Here is a 14082-nt window from a genome sequence, read left to right on the forward strand (position 1 = left end):
ATCAGAATCAAAATCGTGTTTATTGCCTGGTGTAAGAGGTATACACTAGGAATTTGCTTTGGTTTTGTTGGTGCAAATAAGCAGTATAATAACAAAAGAATAGATAAAAACGTTAGAATAAAATAAGAATACAAATAAATAAAAATAAAAATAATAATAATAATATATACCATATGGTATAATAATACCAACACTAACAATAATAAGTGAGATAAATAAATAAATAAATAAATAAATAAATAAATAAATAAATAAATAAATAAATAAATAAATAAAAACAATAGGAGAGATGGCTGAAAAAATGCTCGCGTTTTCGAAACTACGCTGACCAAGATGCTTTGCGCCGATATGCACTTCCTGGTTACGTTCAAGGCTTATTGAAAGAGGCAAAGACATGGTTTTGGGGTCCAGTGTATTACGCATGCGCAGTATAAATGGAGCTGCGGCGTTGGTTGCTTAGTGCAGACCCACTGCGCATGTGTTGTCACGCGACGTATGACGCGTGATGACTCCTCCTTTCCACCCTCCTTGGTTACGTTGTCGCCTTGGCTTCCTGTCAGCTGTGTCTGTCTACAACATCAATAACTACCAGGAAGATATATAGCTACTGTAGTCGCTGAGGTTTGTGTTTTTACTGTCTGAAGATACTATTATTATTATCATTTCAGGAAAACTCCCAAAGACTTCCGTAACTTAGACGTCGGTTAACTATTTGATGCAGGAGCCTTTGACCCGCGTTTACGTTACCCGACACTCCCATTCAAAATGTGGCAATTAAAGTTTATCTTGCTTATAACCAAGATGCATATATTGCAAATTAAAAAGGCAGTTCATTTCCTAAATCATTAAAAGCCATGTTTCGATTCGGCACACATATGATTCCACCAAACAGCATATATTTTATTGAATTTGATGCTTTTTTTTGTCATACGGCTTGCTTCCGCCGCCGCCAATTTGCTAAAATAACAGGCAAATCAGTTCTTAAAGTTTGAATAACTTATTAATATGTTGTTGGTTCTTGTGGTTGGATGTTGCCGAATTGAAGAGGTGGTTTTAGTTGTGTTGGGTGTATTTTCATCTTTATGTTACGACATATGTGTATTGGTGGAAATCATGTTGCACTCTAAACTGCTGCAATTTTTAAGGCAAGTACTTGCAAGGTCAGGTCCAGTTTTCACTTGCAGCAGCTAGATTTTCTAATTCACTAGATATTGTTCATTGATGCTGGTGAACAAACTGATTCTAGTGAATGAGTGGAACTTGTACTTCTGGGTTGGAAAGCCTTGCTGTCATCACAGTAACAAGCCTTTACCTCATCAAGCATCCATGTATTGTATCTCCAATCAGAGACTGTTGTGTTGGTAGTGAACCATAACCCAGTAACTCTGCCACACACAAGAGTTTCCTGCAGTTTGACCTCACAAAGGCAGCTGATTACTGCTTTCTGACTTCAGTCCTTCTGCAGTCCTCCTACACCCACTTCCACTTATGGTAATGAGCTGCTAGTAGATCTCTGCATGACTAAAACATGAGTGTAGCAGAGAGAATCCCCTTGAGGTGCTGCTTTAATGCACTTGATGCAGGACAGATGGAAACAATAGAATGGTAGCATCTGTGTACTGTAAAAAACATATTCGGTTTTGCAAGATCTATGATTATAGTGAACACTAGTGTTGTCAAAAATATCGAAGTATCGATACATATCGATACTGAATATTTGAAATGGTTTCAATACTCATCGTCCACATTATCAGTTTACAATCATGAGTCAAAGAAAAGCACCAAATCCTCACAATTCAAAGGGAATGTTTGGCTTTTTTGCTTAAAAAATTACTAAGAATTAATTAATATAGTCAAAATAGTAAAAGTTATTCTTGTCTTCTCCAATCAACAGAACAAGTCACAGAGGGAAGAAGGACGACGTGTGAAGACAGCGTTGTACATCTCAGATGAAAAGGAGAAACTGGTGACTCACGATGGAGGATTTCAGGCGGACGTTCCTGCGTCTGTGTAAGGAGGGCGGTGTGGAGCCTCAGGACAGTGTTGTGGTTCATCTCCAGGAGAGCAGCGCTGCTCAGGGCTCCAGACTGGACCTGAGTAGACAGAGCCTGTCTGCAGATACCTGCTCTGTGCTGGCCAGGGCCTTCCAAAAAGATACCGTCTTTACAGAGGTGTTGCTCCGTGACTGCATGCTCAGCGAGGAAGGTGTGTATGTCTTCTAACAGCCTATACTGTATATAGCGTGGTGTATTATATTGTAAGTTGCTCATAGCAGGTGTCAATTAGCATGCATATAAATGCAAATATGTGCTTGATACATCTTTTGATTTTCCATATGGATAACTATCAATGATGCAGTGTTATGCACATTTACTGTGGCAATTTAAAACCTGATTTTGACAAAAGTCATTGCAATGCAGTCGGTAATACTTGTTAATTCTTGTGTGACCCATCACTGAAACCTGCCTGAAGGAGGTGCTGCAAACTCATCTCATGCATTTTAATCAGTCTGACTTTTAAAGGCTGAAGCTGGCATTATTTTTTATTTATTTACTTTTTGATATCATAACATATTCTGTCTGTCAATACTATTTTTCTTCCCTACCCTGTCTGTTGCTCTCAGCCAGACCCATTGGTTCCTATTGAAGATGTAAATGATAAAAAATCAAATCACAAATATGTAGTTTTATTTTTTTTTAATCCTTTTTCTAAATAATATATAATAATATATATTAATTTTCCTTGTAGCACTGTAGATATTAACACACTTTACTCAAACATTAGGAAATACAGCATTTGTTTGGGACTACTTTCAGCAGCGGATTAATACACATTTGGTGCTCTAGTGAGTATTTGTGGCAGCAGGACGGTGGATGTGGGATTGAGTCAAAATAAACTACAGTGTGTGTGTTCATAATGAAGGAACATGTAACCCAGTGCAACAGTGTGGCTCCCTGATGGGATTTTAATAGTTTTTGGACAAAAATGGAGCTCTATGGTACAGAGGAATAATTGTTGGTTTGACTCTGCACATGGGATTTGATGATAATAATCATAATACATGATGTTACCATGTATAACAGTGTCTGCTCTGCTTTCATGCTTGTGTGTGATTCTCAGCTGTCAAAATACTTCTGACTGGACTGTTTGGCAACACAACTGTAAAAGTCCTGGATCTGAAGGTAACTACATGCCAAATTAGACCGTCCACACTCTCAGACCTTAACTGATTTTATTTCATGAGACGTGTGCATCGATACTCGATAGTTGATGCAAAATGTTGTTCACAGGGGAATAACCTCAGATCGACAGGGGCTGAGGTGTTGGGAAAGCTGTTAACACGGAACAAGACTCTTCGTAGGTGAGAACGATGCTCTTCCTGTGAGAATATTTTCTGTCGCTGCAACACCAGACGTGTACTTTTTAGGGCTGTCAATCGTTTACAATAGTTAATCACATTTTGTATCTGTTCAAAATGTACCTTAAAGGGAGATTTGTCAAGTATTTAATTCTCCTTTCAACATGGGAGTGGGCAAATATGCTGCTTTGTACAAATGTATGTATATATTTATTATTGGAAATCAATTTACAACACAAAACAATGACAAATATTGTCCAGAAACCCTCACAGGTACTGCATTTAGCATAGAAAAATATGCTCAAACCATAACATGGCAAACTGCAGCCCAACAGGCAACAACAGCTGTCAGTGTGACTACAACTTGCCCCAAACTGCATGTGATTATCATAAAGTGGGCGTGTCTGTAAAGGGGAGACTCGTGGGTACCCATAGAACCCATTTTCATTCACATATCTTCCGACAAGCTAGTATGACATGGTTGGTACCAATGGATTCTTTTGGTTTTTCTAGTTTCATATGATACCAGTATCTTCACTCCAGCTTTAAAATTGAGCCCCCTAAAAATTGCGAGCTGCGTTAATGCGTTAAAGAAATTAGTGGCGTTAAAACCAATTTATATTGACGTTATTATCGTGTTAACTTTGACAGTCCTACTTATTTATCTTCCTAGAAAGGATTTTCAATCAGGACATAAACTTGATTTTTGAAATAACCATCTACCTCCATGAACACATAAAGCTTAAAACTTGTAAATACTGTTTTGCAGGCTGGTGTTGGAGTGGAACGCTGTGGGGGTGTGGGACGAAGCCTTCTCACTCTTTTGTGACGGTTTGGCCTCCAACAGCGTGCTGACACAGCTGGACCTGCGCAACAATCAGATCAACCACCACGGAGCGTCCGAGCTCGCTCTGGCACTTCAACGCAACGCCGCTGTGCAGGTGCTAGGTGAGACGCAAGTGGTGGTTGGACGGGCTCTGTGCTGGGAAATCACATATTTGACTGTGTAATAATACAGGTGGCTGTGCTTGTTATTAGCTGAGGGAAATGTGTAACTGTGACTGCAGTTTAAATTGTGATTATTTATCACAAATGAACCACCAGGCATTTATTAGTGGTCTACTGTACATAGCTTTGAAGTACATGTGATTGTCCCAAGCATATTCACAGATCGTATGCAATCAAACAGATAATTAGTTGCTTGTAGTTGAGGTCCTGCAAAGGTTCTTTTATTCAAAAAAGTCAACTTACTTGTATTTCTTACTTGTTATTCACGTGGGGGTTGAGAGGGGGGCTTGACTGATCACATGATCCACAGCACCCAGTGGCATACAGAGAAACCATGCCTGTAGTCTGTACTGATGTAGAAAAATGTGTCTGCTTTAGTGGTTAAAGCTGCAGTAGGGAGAATATTTTTGGCATCATCGGGCAAAAATTCTATAATAACCTTCCAGCATATTGTAATACAAGTGTTCTGAGAGAAAACTAGACTTCAGCACCTCCTCATGGCTCTGTTTTCAGGCTTTAAAAAATCTAGCCCGTGACGGGAGACTTTGACCAATCACAGGTCATTTCAGAGAGAGAGCACTCCTATTGGCTGTTCATTCAACGGAGGCAGCTGTCACTCAATCATTCAATCATCAAACGGTCAAATTAGGCAGAGCTGATCAAATATGAATCAATATTCTGTTACTGTAATAATGACTGTTTCTAGCGGGAAATGTTTTCAGAAACATCTTATAGTGCACGGTTTAGCTGTAAAATGAGGAAGCTTGCTCCGGCTGGTGGGCGGTGCTTGGTATTTCCTCAACAGATCTCAACATGGCTGCCGGGTCACAAACTAAAATAACTTTTTTTTTTAATCATATTTGCTCCAACCTGCCTACTCCAGCTTCAACAAATGTGCAGAATGATAAATCTAATCCACAACTTGGAGTTGTAAAGAACAGATTCTTGCTGTACTCTGGTGTATATCACCTGACTGACTGACTGACTGACTGACTGTGTTTACAGATCTGAGGTGGAACAACATTGGTCTGCTGGGTGGCAGGACTTTGCTGGAGGCTCTGCAGAAGAACAAGAGCATAGTGCAGCTGGAGATGGCAGGAAACAACATACCCAGTGACACACTCAAAGCTCTTGGTAATGTGTGTGGGTGTGTGTGGGTGTGTGTGTCCGTACATGGCTATGCATATATACCTGTACAAATTCACCCTATTTTTTTCTACTCTGCATTAGAAATAGAAAAAATATTCCAGACTATGTACCATCTGTGATTGTTACTGTAACACTATGGCTTCAAATTGATACTGGGAAACTATTAACACTATTCTAATTTGTACTGATTTGAATGTGGTTCAGATTATCACCCAGTGATAACCTCTTAATACCATCATCCACTCCGGACCCATGTTTCTCTCTCTTCACTCATTACCCTATTGCTCCTGTCGTTTAACCCTTTCAGAGCAGACCACCGGGCACAACACAGACAGACAGTCCACCATGAGAGAGAGCCGCAGCCGGTCCCAGGTCCTCAGCAAGGAGATCCAGACCCTAAAGGAGGAGAAGGGCCGACAGGTAACCCTCACACTAAAGAATGACATCATTCTGATACAGAACATGAACACTGGTGGATGAGGGCTGTTTGAAGACTTTTTAAAAATCACAAAAAATATGTTCTCACTAGGGCTGTCAAAGTTAAAACATCCAGAGAAATGACAGCACTGACATGAGTTTGAAGCAAAGCGCAGTCATCGTGCTCCGATAAGGACAAAACTGCAAACCTTTTTGCAGCTGTATTTAAGGCCTACAGGTGGTGTGTTTAATCTTGATACACCCAGGTTTCGGGTGGATTATCACTTTATTATAAGTAAAGCTGGAGTGTGGGACTTTTCCATATAAAATAAATGAACATCCGTTACATTTAAGCCCTTGCCAAACGAGTTCACACAATGCTGATTAAGCCCATCGCCGCCAGGGAAAGTTCTCTTTATTTTGCAGTATATCGGGAGTTTCTTTTTTTATCTGGAGCGTCTACTCCAGAAACGTAGCTTCCGCCACACTCCTAGTTGCTGCTCCGTCGCTCTGATCTCTCGCATAAGGTGCATACTCTCACTGCCAGAGAAGGGAGACACAAAAGTTCCACACTTCAGCTTTAAGTATTACAGATTTAGGATAACGTTTGTGGTGGTGACTGTGATTGTTCCTCCTCTCTTTTAGTTCCTAAGCCTGATGGAAACCATAGACAGGCAGAGGGACGAGATGGGACGCTCCAACGGGTGAGTGGAGGTGTTACTGTGTACTGTGTCATTGGCTATAACCATAGTTTTATAACTGAGAGGCACAACCTCGGCATCAGTCTTTAACACTTTATATTTGCACTGGGAAGGAAATAAACCCAGGGAGATGTTGACCTTATTTAGGCAGCACATTTACGATGATAATGGGTATAACTTCCTCAAATAATCACATGTTGTATCCATGACCTCTTTCCTGTTTAATTAGGTCTACCTCCATTCAGATTGGCAAACTCCAGGAAGCTCTGAATGAGAGGAAGTCAGCTGTCAACTCTCTCACTGCCAAGTAAGCATTTCCCATTATTCTATATTCACAATATGAAGAACAGCACAGTCTGTTGTGTGGAATATGTTAGGGATAATGTACAGCGAGACGGTCATTGTTGTGAAAGAAACCCCCGACAGGGCGATGGCATGGAGCCCGACCTGAAGCGGACGAGTCTTGCATCGTCACTGGGGATGAATTCTCTGAGGTCTTATCTATCCATAGAGACCAAGATCATGCATATAGACCTGGCAGTTGTGGAGCTATTCTTGATTTATTTTGGGTATTGTCTGTCTAGGAGAACAACACCTTCCAGCACCATCGGGCTTAAGAGGTTAAAGTAGAAACACATGCAGTAACTGATCAAATGTTGTGATTTTTGTGCAGAGTACAGATGACAGAGGCTGCCCTCACACTCTCTGAGCAGAAAAACCACAACATGGGGGAGCTGCTGACACGAGTGAAGGCTGAGAAAGAAGAAGAGAGGGAACGACAGAGCAGAGAGAGGAAGAAAGAGCAAGAGGTACGGACAGATGGGAGGAGAGACGACACTGCAAAAACAAGTCATTTCACCTAAAATGTGTACATTTGTACAGGAAACAAGATTTAAACAGCTGTTAGCTTGGCTTCCATTTTTCATATGTGACTCAGCCTATAGCTAGCTCATGTTATTTATGATTCATATTCTAATATCCAAAAACTACACTAGTGTCTGTCTCACACCACAATCTGCTCAGTAAGCTCAGCAATGAGTTCTGCTGAACAATAGCACAAACGCAGCGTCAAATTAATGTATGCTTATTGAGATATTGGTGTAAATGAATGAACGTCATGTGTTTCCATCCTGCAGGACAGTGCAATCAGAGAGGGCAAACTCCTCAGAGAGATCCAAAACCTGACAGAAAGCAACGCCAAACTCACGACTAAAGTAAGTAATGTCTGTTCAGAACACTGCGAATTTATGTGAGAGGACTTGCACTAAAATTGTATATGCCAAGGCTGAGCAACGCACACACACACACACACACACACACACACACAGACAGACCAACGTTGCATTATGAGCACTGTTAGATGGGAGCCTGATTGTTATGTGTGTCTCAGGTGGAGGAGATGGAGCGCAGGTGTAAGTCTCAGCAGCAGCAGATCTTTGAGCTGAAGCAGGACCTGACCAACAGCACGGCAGAGCTCAAGCTGCAACTAGCACAGGCAGAAGGTAACACACACACACACACATTCTTATTTACAGATACACAAAGAGAATGTCTTTTTTCCACATAAATCACAGCAGATTTCCTGTATGTCACCCTCTGACAGACCGTCTGGAAATAGAGAAGCGAAGGTCCAAGCAAGCTCTGCAGGACATGGACAGCCTCCGCCAGAAGGAGGTGCGCTCTGGAACTTTCTCCCATATATATATATATATATATATATATATACTGTATATATACATTTGAATTCCTATGAGTTAAGGGTGTGCGGCAGGGATCCATCTCAGGCCGTGTACTGTGATAGATTATTCTTCTCCATGTGTGTAATGCACTGCATCATACACTTCTCAATCTGAAATTAGTACTAAACAGACTTCATGCTATTCTCCAGATCTAAATATAGAGATTATAACAATATAATAATACATTTTGTACAGATACAAAATTATGTGATTAATTTGCGATTAATAAAAATTAACTATGGACAATCATGCGATTCAATATTTTAATTGAGTGACAGCCTTAATATATATATAATATAGGATATAAATATTTCTTTTACAAAAAGCCTTTTTCATTTAATAGTAGAAAAATGTTAAATACATGTTATTAATTTTTATTATACTGTACATGAACTTCGTCTGAATTAAATCTTTTGATGGCACCAAAACAGAACTGAGGTTTGATACCCAGTCCTTGTTATGACGCGATAAAAGTCCTACAAAGACATTGCGCTTATCATGAAACAATCTAGAAAAGGAGAGGAAAAAGATGATTCTGACTTTAATTATGACTTATTCAAATTCATTTGTAGGTATTTCAGACATTGCCTTACAGCATGCTTTTCTCCCCCTACCCTCACGTTTCATGGTTTTCAATGAGTCTCTGAGACTCCCTGGAAAGCAGTGTTGCTATTGACTGAGTGGATTATCCTGGTGACCTGACGGGTTTCTCCATCATCCTTACATCTGCCTTTATTTCCTCTGAGCAGCTGGAGCATGTGTCGTCCTTGGAGGAGAAGCTTCGCTCTGTACGTTCCCACCAGCAGGAGGTCCAGCTCCACTGCTCCCAGCAGAAACAGACCATCGCCGACCTGCAGGCCAAGAACAGCCAACAGAGCATCGAGGTGAACGGAATGAGGCGCAGGACAGAGGAGCTCCAGCAGGTCAGGACCCATCAGCTGCCCGTTACACCTGCGGCATTTTAGTTTCACTATGTGTAGGCTTGAAAATGTGGCTGGAAGCCAACCTAGCCAGCTGGGCCCTGTATGTGTGCAGTTTGCATGTGTGTCCATTTGGTTTACTCTCACAGCATAAAGGACATTCACTTTAACTGGAAACTCTAAAGACACTGTAGGTGTGAATGTGTTTGTCACTTATGTGAATCTTTAGAGTTGTGAAGTGTGAGGAGGCTCTGGAAGCATTTTTCCCGACTGTACATTCCCTTTTTTTCTTTAAATGGTTTCCTCAATGTTTTTTCAACATACCTAATGCTGCATAATTATACAATACTGTAAATGTTACTCTATAGGACAAGATTAATCATTAATTGATCCCTTTGGGTACCAACAAAATGGCAAATTTATACCATAAAAGTAAGATAACACTGCCATGTTTTACACCCATGGTCAATATATGTTTTGATATTTTCAAGTAGGAATTTAAATCAGTGTTTAAATAACGCTAACCTGAATCGCCACCTTAATTTGAGTGGATGTCAGTGAATTTTATTAACCAAAACAACAAACATATAATCCTTCAACTGAAATTTAAAGAAAACAAAATCAATACAATTTCAAATTAATTTTCTACAGAAAACAGACGTACGATATGTACACCTCAGGAAGAATGAAACAACTAAATGTCATTGTGTCTACCAGTACTTCACGAAAACATTACCTTTTTTTTTTTTCAAATACCAACGCTTTGTCACGCCCCTCGGTTTGTGAAAGTAACGCACAACGCACCCGTTAGCGCCTGTATGAGGCACACCAGGCTTTCCATTAACTACAATGTAAACCCACCCATGTAGATGCTCAGAGAAAGTGGTCGGGGAGTGTGGCGACGTAGTTTTAAGAGCGAAAAACACACATAGGGTGGGTGGGACTTGGTGGATGGGCCCACCAAACACATAATGTCTAAGCTAAGCTGTACCACATCTCTTCCTCAATGCATGCCGGGATAAACCACAACAGACACAGCTGCTGTACAGTGGCCTCGTCCATCTGACGAGCTTCCAGGAGTGATAAATGAAGGAGGGGTTGTTGAACAGGCGGTGTGTTGTTGCAGGAGCTGTCGAGTAAGGACCAAGAGAAGGTGGCTGAAGTGAGCCGGGCGAGGGTGGAGCTGCAGGAGCAGATTGGACATTTACAGGCAGAGAGAGCGGCACAGGGAGGACTCAAAGAGAAGATCAGTGCTCTGGAGAGAGAGATTAAAGGTGCACCACACCCCACTATCTTTGTTTGTGTCATTAACATCAGTTCAAATGATTGATACTATAGCATGATATGCTCTAAGTAAGGGATCATGTACAGTGAGCTGGTCATTGTTATGAAATAAACCCAGACAGGGCGATGCCGCACCCTGACGCGGAGCAGAGATCTTGCATCACCCTGAAGGGGTTTATTTCACAATAACGACATGCTACCTGTCCATTATCCCGCTTATTGCACGGCTACTTACTTAAGAAATCAATAGTTTGACACAAAAATGGTCCTCCAAAGTCCGACATCAGAATTGCGCCCATAGCAACAGTCTGTTATACATAGCAACGGTTTGCTATAAAGAAATAACAGACCGTAGAACGTCAGAATCGAGTATTCAACAACGCCGTGTAATAATACAATATATAGACCAACACGTTTCACATGTGTACTTACTTGAAACCAGTTATTTGAACTGTTCCCCTTTTTTTAAAGAAACAAGATGCTCGACTGATTTTGTTCAGAATGTATTATGTTTGTCTTGTAACCAGGTCATACATTGTAAATTTCAAATGCATCATGTTTGAAATATGAACTATTTTCTCTGGTGCTGTCTGTTCATACCATTCTCCCTCTGTGGCTCGCTGTCCCCGCAGTACAAAGCAGTAACCACAGAGAGGCGCTCCTCGACAAAGAGAGCGAGATGACGTCCATGCTGGAGAAGCTGCGCCTGAAAGAGGCGGAGATCCAGAGGATGAGGGAAGACGAAGCCAACAGAGCCAGCTACCTGCAGAGCGCCATCCTCACCTACGTTCAGGGCTCGCCTCTGGGACACTACAGCAGCCCCAAGAAATGATCCACGGACCTCAACGCCTCAGCTGTAACCTCTCTGAGCCCTCACTCCTGCTCCGTCACAGGTCAGGACATCTGAAGAATAAAAGAAAAATCATGATTGTCTGGACTTGAAACATTTGGTAAGTCAGAAGTGTAAGTTTGGTGTTGTGAGCTGTAATCACAACAAACGTGCAGATCCAGTCAAGAAATGAAGGGTTTTAAAAAGTCTGGAAACGTTTGACACCTGACATGCAGGATATTCATGGTCCCCAGAGGACGAATATTACATGGGAGATATATTTTGATGCACTTTTAGATCTTTAGATAAATTTAGCACATTAAGAGGTGACGAATGACCTTCTGACCTATCAGATCTTTTGATCTATTGCCACCCTCAGGGCAAAATCTTTACCGCCACGATTAGTGGAGTAATTATCACTTCCGCCTCTAGGGGTTGCTACCGGTCCATTGGACTTGTACCCTTTTTGTCTGTTTTTAACAAAACATTTGCCAGCTGGATGAGATTATTACCAGTTTCAAAACAACGTGTTTTTAATCTCTTCTATAGGTGTTTTTAGTTGCACATTAATAGAGTGATGGTCGAAATTCTGTATTGTTTCTGTATTTCTCCGCTCTTAAAGCCCCCCCTCCAGCCAGTGTTACTTCCTATTTTTTGGTTAACGTTCTTTCTCAAACAGAGAATGGGGGTGTGGTTAATAGTCAGACGTAATTCATTACCATGGCAACCTGATTACATCGTTTTTCAACACACGTTTAGATGAATTTACTGTTCATCAGATCACAAATGAGACCAGAATTATCTCAACACAGCAACTCTCTCTCTCACTCGCTCTCTTCTTCACCGTCTCCTCCTGGCGAGGCGGCCGTCTGGCTGCTGCTGCACCGAAGAGCCGTACCGCCGCACAACGGCCACAGCGCAAATGGAGGACGTGCGTCCAGTACGTTTTATCGGGACGTTTTGAACGTGCACCGGCCGATCTCGCCTCAGTTCCTGGCACCGTCCACCAACACCGCGCTGCACTGTGATTCGTTTATTTCTCTAGCGGGACTTTTCTCGTGTTTCTCTTGAGCTGAAAGTTGTGCGCTGCCCGTCTTCCGGACCTGTTAGAGGCCCACAAACTTCCAAAACTGCATCGGCTGTTTTCTTTTAATTTATCTCCAGCAGGAGGAGACGGTAAAGAAGAGAGCGTTGTGTTAATTCTGCCGGTGGGATTTTGTGTAATCCACTACGTTGACTGCACACGTTCTCAGCACACACAAATCCCATTGTGAAAATAAACACACTAAAGTAACGTGGAGGAAAATAAAAAATTAAATTAAACCCCCTCAGTTAGCTAATGCAACCAGTTGGGCTAGCTAACTATACCTAACTAGCTAACTAACTACAAAGACAAACTGACAGATCAACAGATTTATCAGTTTGCCGCTCAGACACAAACTAGCATGAGTGCGCCTGCAGCTTGGAGGATGACGTCTGACCTCTATCTTCTGCTATAGTCATACTTCATATTCCCATTTTACCAAACCTTCTTTACTTTCTTTTTTAATCTGAGCACAATATTAAGTTATTTATCAAAAGTGACTAATCAACTTTGTCAGGAAATGACTCAGATAAATATGAAATATCATAGAAATGCCAAAATACACTGGAGGGGGGACTTTAAATGAAGGAGCGACACACTACTCTAAGGGAACTTCCATGCTAAGCACCTCAAAAATGTGAAGTGCTATTGTATCTTCATTATAGACTGTCTTATCTTAAGAAAATATTTAATTTGAGACTAAACTGCTGTTGAAAGGACATTTCATTTGCTGTGACCACATCCCTGTCTTCATGTTTTGCTTGTCCTTACATCATTGCCAAAGAATGCCCACTCTTGTGTATTTCGCTCTCCAATTAACAGAGATGTACTGTGCTCAAGTCATCATTTCTATCTGTTTTCACTGTCCAACCCAGTCTGTACTCATTGTTGTTCTCCTCCAGTCTAAATGAATTGATAGGCAGTGCAGCATTGTCAGTGTTTACATCCAACATGAGATTTTGTTCAAATATGCCTTAATATTGTATCAGCTGGTCCTCTCCAGCTCAGATACAGAGAGCAGTAAACTGGTTCACAAAATGATGATCTTTATATGGAGAAAGTCCCATTGAACTCTGGATGCAGTCATTTATAACACAAATTGCTGTTTTATATCTTGATATTGTTTCAGATATGTGATGGATATTTGTAATTTTATTTTTTCAGGTGTTTTTATACCATTTTGCTGTTTTTGATTGTATGTGTTTTTTTAAATATCAGTAAAAATGCTTCTGAAATAAATGCCTCATGATTTTTCTTCTTTCTGGGTGGTATCCATTTAAGGGTCTTTGACATGAACCATTGATTTAGCGGTTGATCTTTATTAGTCCATTATTCTATTTAACAGATAACATAACAGTATTCAGAGTGTTATGTAGGTGGGGTGGGGATGTATGAGGTCACTGGGTCTAGAAATTACAGCCAAAGATCCTTAACTGTCAAGATAGTTCACCTACATATGAAAGTCACTATGCAGGAACCTTCATCTTCATTCTGTCAGACATGTTCCTCATGGGAGCGTTTCATTATAGATCAACTGTATTGGTCTGGTAGTGCACCCATATATAAAATGAGAACAATAATAAATAGCCACCA

The 14082-nt window shown here is 40.9% G+C and overlaps 1 protein-coding gene across 1 annotated transcript; it reads left to right on the forward strand.

Moving 5' to 3' along the window:
- The first annotated feature begins 487 nt into the window (after positions 1-487).
- On the forward strand, positions 488-13728 carry lrrc45 (leucine rich repeat containing 45). Its single transcript, XM_074619631.1, has 17 exons — positions 488-621; positions 1895-2205; positions 3121-3182; positions 3291-3361; positions 4128-4306; positions 5372-5500; positions 5823-5935; positions 6578-6636; positions 6863-6940; positions 7307-7442; positions 7770-7847; positions 8024-8135; positions 8237-8307; positions 9122-9295; positions 10419-10566; positions 11209-12625; positions 12827-13728. The coding sequence occupies exons 2-16, from the start codon at positions 1977-1979 to the stop codon at positions 11406-11408; spliced, it is 1839 nt and encodes a 612-aa protein (XP_074475732.1). The 5' UTR covers positions 488-621; positions 1895-1976; the 3' UTR covers positions 11409-12625; positions 12827-13728.
- Positions 13729-14082: the final 354 nt, after the last annotated feature.

The sequence above is a fragment of the Sebastes fasciatus genome, chromosome 20 (genome assembly GCF_043250625.1).
Source record: "Sebastes fasciatus isolate fSebFas1 chromosome 20, fSebFas1.pri, whole genome shotgun sequence".
In the NCBI taxonomy this organism is placed as follows: Eukaryota; Metazoa; Chordata; class Actinopteri; order Perciformes; family Sebastidae; genus Sebastes; species Sebastes fasciatus.

What these genes read in the sequence shown, in the direction of transcription:
- lrrc45 (XM_074619631.1), top strand. Translation starts at nt 1,977, where the DNA reads ATGGAGGATTTCAGGCGGACGTTCCTGCGTCTGTGTAAGGAGGGCGGT. An exon ending in AGAGGAAGAAAGAGCAAGAG is followed by an intron (nt 7,443 to 7,769) that starts GTACGGACAGAT and finishes TCCATCCTGCAG; the next exon opens with GACAGTGCAATCAGAGAGGG. An exon ending in ACAGCCTCCGCCAGAAGGAG is followed by an intron (nt 8,308 to 9,121) that starts GTGCGCTCTGGA and finishes TCCTCTGAGCAG; the next exon opens with CTGGAGCATGTGTCGTCCTT.